The sequence below is a fragment of the Neopelma chrysocephalum genome, unplaced genomic scaffold, assembly GCF_003984885.1.
Source record: "Neopelma chrysocephalum unplaced genomic scaffold, ASM398488v2 Primary Assembly neopelma1_76795, whole genome shotgun sequence".
Classification (NCBI taxonomy): domain Eukaryota; kingdom Metazoa; phylum Chordata; class Aves; order Passeriformes; family Pipridae; genus Neopelma; species Neopelma chrysocephalum.
In genome coordinates, this window is record NW_020909897.1 from 1 (window position 1) to 3,228 (window position 3,228).

General features: G+C 50.3%; 1 protein-coding gene across 1 annotated transcript; it reads left to right on the plus strand.

Annotated features, from left to right (window-relative positions):
• Positions 1-43: 43 nt before the first annotated feature.
• Positions 44-2,600, plus strand: LOC113979367 (keratin, type I cytoskeletal 13-like). The gene is made up of 5 exons (XM_027706782.1): positions 44-382; positions 836-961; positions 1,141-1,367; positions 1,867-1,985; positions 2,521-2,600. Exons 1-5 carry the CDS (start codon positions 224-226, stop codon positions 2,544-2,546), a joined length of 657 nt encoding a protein of 218 aa, XP_027562583.1. The 5' UTR covers positions 44-223; the 3' UTR covers positions 2,547-2,600.
• The last annotated feature ends 628 nt before the right edge of the window (positions 2,601-3,228 follow it).

Below are 3,228 nucleotides of genomic sequence, written 5' to 3' on the forward strand. Positions count from 1 at the left end.
CCTGTGAAAACCTTTCACTCCCATGGGATCCATCCTCCCTCGCCCCAGGGTGCTGCTCTGGGGGGCAAGTGGTTGATGGAGACCATGGTGTGACCCCGGAGCTGTGAGGGTCCAGCAGAGAGGGGCTTTGCCAGGCTCTGCTCCTCCCTGCAGGGCAACTTGGCTGCCTCAGTGCTTTCCTCCTTTTTAAAAACTGACCTGATCTGGATGGTGTTTCCAGGAAATGTGCTGTCTGAGGAAGCAATCGACTGGAGATGTGAGCGTGGAGGTCAATGCCTGCCCTGGACCAGATCTCAGGCAAATCTTAGAGGATTTGAGATGCCAGTATGAAACACTGATAGCGCGGAACCGCAAGGAAGTCGAGGATTGGTACGAGTGCAAGGTGAGCGACACACACCTGAACCAGACTGACACTCACCCCCCAGGGCTCAGGAGCCTCTCAGGGACCAGACATGGAGACAATAAGCAGTTCTTGGTTCTCAGTGAAGCCCAAGAGCAGCACTCATTATACCCTGTGTTCCACAGGAGCCACAGGCCTGTCTGACCAGTTTGTTATGTCCCATCTGGAACAGCAGCATTTGCCACAAGGCCTTGTGGTGTGTTGCTGGAACACAGATATTCCACATTTGGATTAAAGAGACTTACTAGCCACGGGGCTAATGGGATTTGTAAAATGAACAAGCACAGGAGCCAGCAGGGAACGCCCTGTGCACAGAGAACCTGCCCTGCTCCCTTTCACTTCTGCTGAACACTCCCTGTGTTCTGCTCCTGTAAAACCAAGTCCGATGTACCCAGACATCTCCTGAAGCTCTTTACCCTGGATTGGTGATTTCAGATTGAGGAGGTGAATCGGGAGGTTATTACGAGCGGTCAGGAGGTGGAGACGTGCAACAACCAGGTGACCGAACTGAGACGCCAATTGCAAGCCCTGGAAATCGATCTCCAAGCTCAGCTCAGCCAGGTGGGTGACGAGCTGGCTCAGCTCGGACGTGGTCACTGCTGGGTTTCTTGGTGTGAACAGCCAGACCCACCAACCAGCACAATGGTGCTGAATGGCTCCTTCATTTCTAGACTGGAAATCATAAACTCCAGGGTGATGCTTAAAATGAATGTTGTTTCTTTGCTTGTCCTGTTTATCAGAGAAATAATCTGGAATCCTCTCTGGCTGAGACTGAGTGCCAGTACAACACCCTCCTCGGCGAGCTACAGAACCAGATCACGTGCGTGGAGCAGCAGTTGGCTGAAATAAGGGCGGAAATAGAGTGTCAGAACCAAGAGTACAAGACCTTACTGGACGTCAAGTGCCGCCTGGAGCAGGAGATCCAGACCTACCGGTGCTTGTTGGAAGGAGGACAGCAGGACCTCATGTATGTACATCTCTAAATCCACTAGAGAATACATGAAAATATCACAGATCTGTATTACAGAGTGGGAATCCAGCCTGATCTTTAGTCCTTCTTAATGCTTTCTTTGACATGAAGAAGTTGTCTTATGAGCAACTTCACTGTGATGAACATTCAAATCAGAACTAAATGTCACTCCCTGGGATCTGCAAAGCAGAGATACCAAATCTGATAATTCCTGGTGACAACACTGTCATTTCTGGCATTAGGACAGTCTCTTCTCTGTGGTGATATATGTGAGAACTGTCAAAATGGGAATTAATGGCAATTAATTGGCAACTGCATTGCAGTTCCATGCCAGGGGGGAGCACAAATGCAAAGCAACTCTGAAAGTGATAGAAAATGTGATGTAAAATACTCTGTATGTAAAAACCCTTATAAAGGACATAGTTTGATGCTTTGTGCCATGTAGCCAGTCAGCAGTGACACAAGAAGTTCTAAAATTCCCTGTCTGTCTCACCAGTCACGGAGGAGGAATCGGAACTGGCGGAGGGGTCATTAGGACGAGCCACACCTACACAACAACTACAGCTGCCCACTGCCAGCCCCAGGTCCCGCCCTGCAAGACCGGAGACATACAAGGTAAGGGCCGTGTGCTCACAACGGGAAAACCAGCTTTGTTTGGTTTGCTCCTGAGCTCTGAGGGCCAGAGACAGCACAGTCCTAGGATGTGTCACTGGCATCCTCTCAGAGTCACTGTGCTGCAGGAGTGATCTGTCACAGTGGTGGTGCCACCGAGAAACAGGGTTAAAGAGAGCCCGGGCTGAACACAGGGCTGCAGGAAGCAAATGGGAGATGAGAGGAGGCAGTACCATGGAGAGAAGGCATAAATGAGGCACCAAGGGAAGACCCGGAGGTAGAAGTAAAGAAGTCTAAGTCTAAGCTTACCATAAGAGTCTGGAAGGAGTGAAAAGAAGAGTAAATCTATAACTTTACAGTGAAAATTCCCATTAAAGCAAATTATTTGGGGAATATCTGGGGTTTCCCGGGTTGCTGCCAACTGCTCCAGCTTAGCAGTGCATTCTAGAAACAAGGGCACCACACAGACCCAATTTCTGTTATTTGAAGGATTTTAACTCTGTTTCAGTCAAATAATGCTGCTGTGTTTTCTCTCCAGTGACCTGCAGGAGAATTTGTGATTAAGGAGGAACGGACTGGAAGGTGACAGGGAAACCCAGAGACAAACCCAGAACGCTCCGTGTTCGCTGCACCCTCTGTGCAGAGAAAGTAGAAGTAACTCAGCGACGCTTGGCCACGTAGCTAAAGGGGGTGTCAGGAGCCCCCTCCTCTGTTCTGCTCTTCTGTTCTGCAATGCTGTAACCTCTAGAAATTACCTGAGTTAGTCAGGGTCACTAACGTACCTGCTGCTGAAAAACGTCTCTAATAAAACTTTGCTTGTGCCTGATGCAATCAAGAACCTGGGTCTGAAACTGAGTTCCTTTAGAACACCAGGGGCTGAGCCATGGGCACAGGGGGCACTTAAACTGGTCAGGATCATCCTGCACAGAGAACGGCCTCGCTGACCTGGCAGGTCTTGTCCAGCTCCTCCCTGTTGCCACAGCCTGAGGCAGATGTTGCCTGTTCCTGTATGACATGGGAGGAGGCAGCCAAGCCAGAGGAGCTGGAGTTCAGTGAAAGGAGAACAGGGATGAGTGACAGAAGCTCCCATGCCAAAGCTCAGGGTGGTGTGTGTCCATACACAGGTATTGGCTCAGCAGCCATCCCTGGTGCACATCTCCAGCTGCTCTCCAGATGTGTCAGGTGTTAAACTGTAAGATGAGCTGGTGCTGGGGAGTTCAGTGGTGGCTGCAGCCACCTGGGGGGG

Bases quoted from the DNA above. Each gene is read 5' to 3' on its own strand.
- LOC113979367 (XM_027706782.1), top strand. From the start codon at position 224: ATGTGCTGTCTGAGGAAGCAATCGACTGGAGATGTGAGCGTGGAGGTC. The intron at 1,368-1,866 runs GTATGTACATCT...CTGTCTCACCAG, and splicing joins GGAGGACAGCAGGACCTCAT to TCACGGAGGAGGAATCGGAA. The intron at 1,986-2,520 runs GTAAGGGCCGTG...TTTTCTCTCCAG, and splicing joins CAAGACCGGAGACATACAAG to TGACCTGCAGGAGAATTTGT.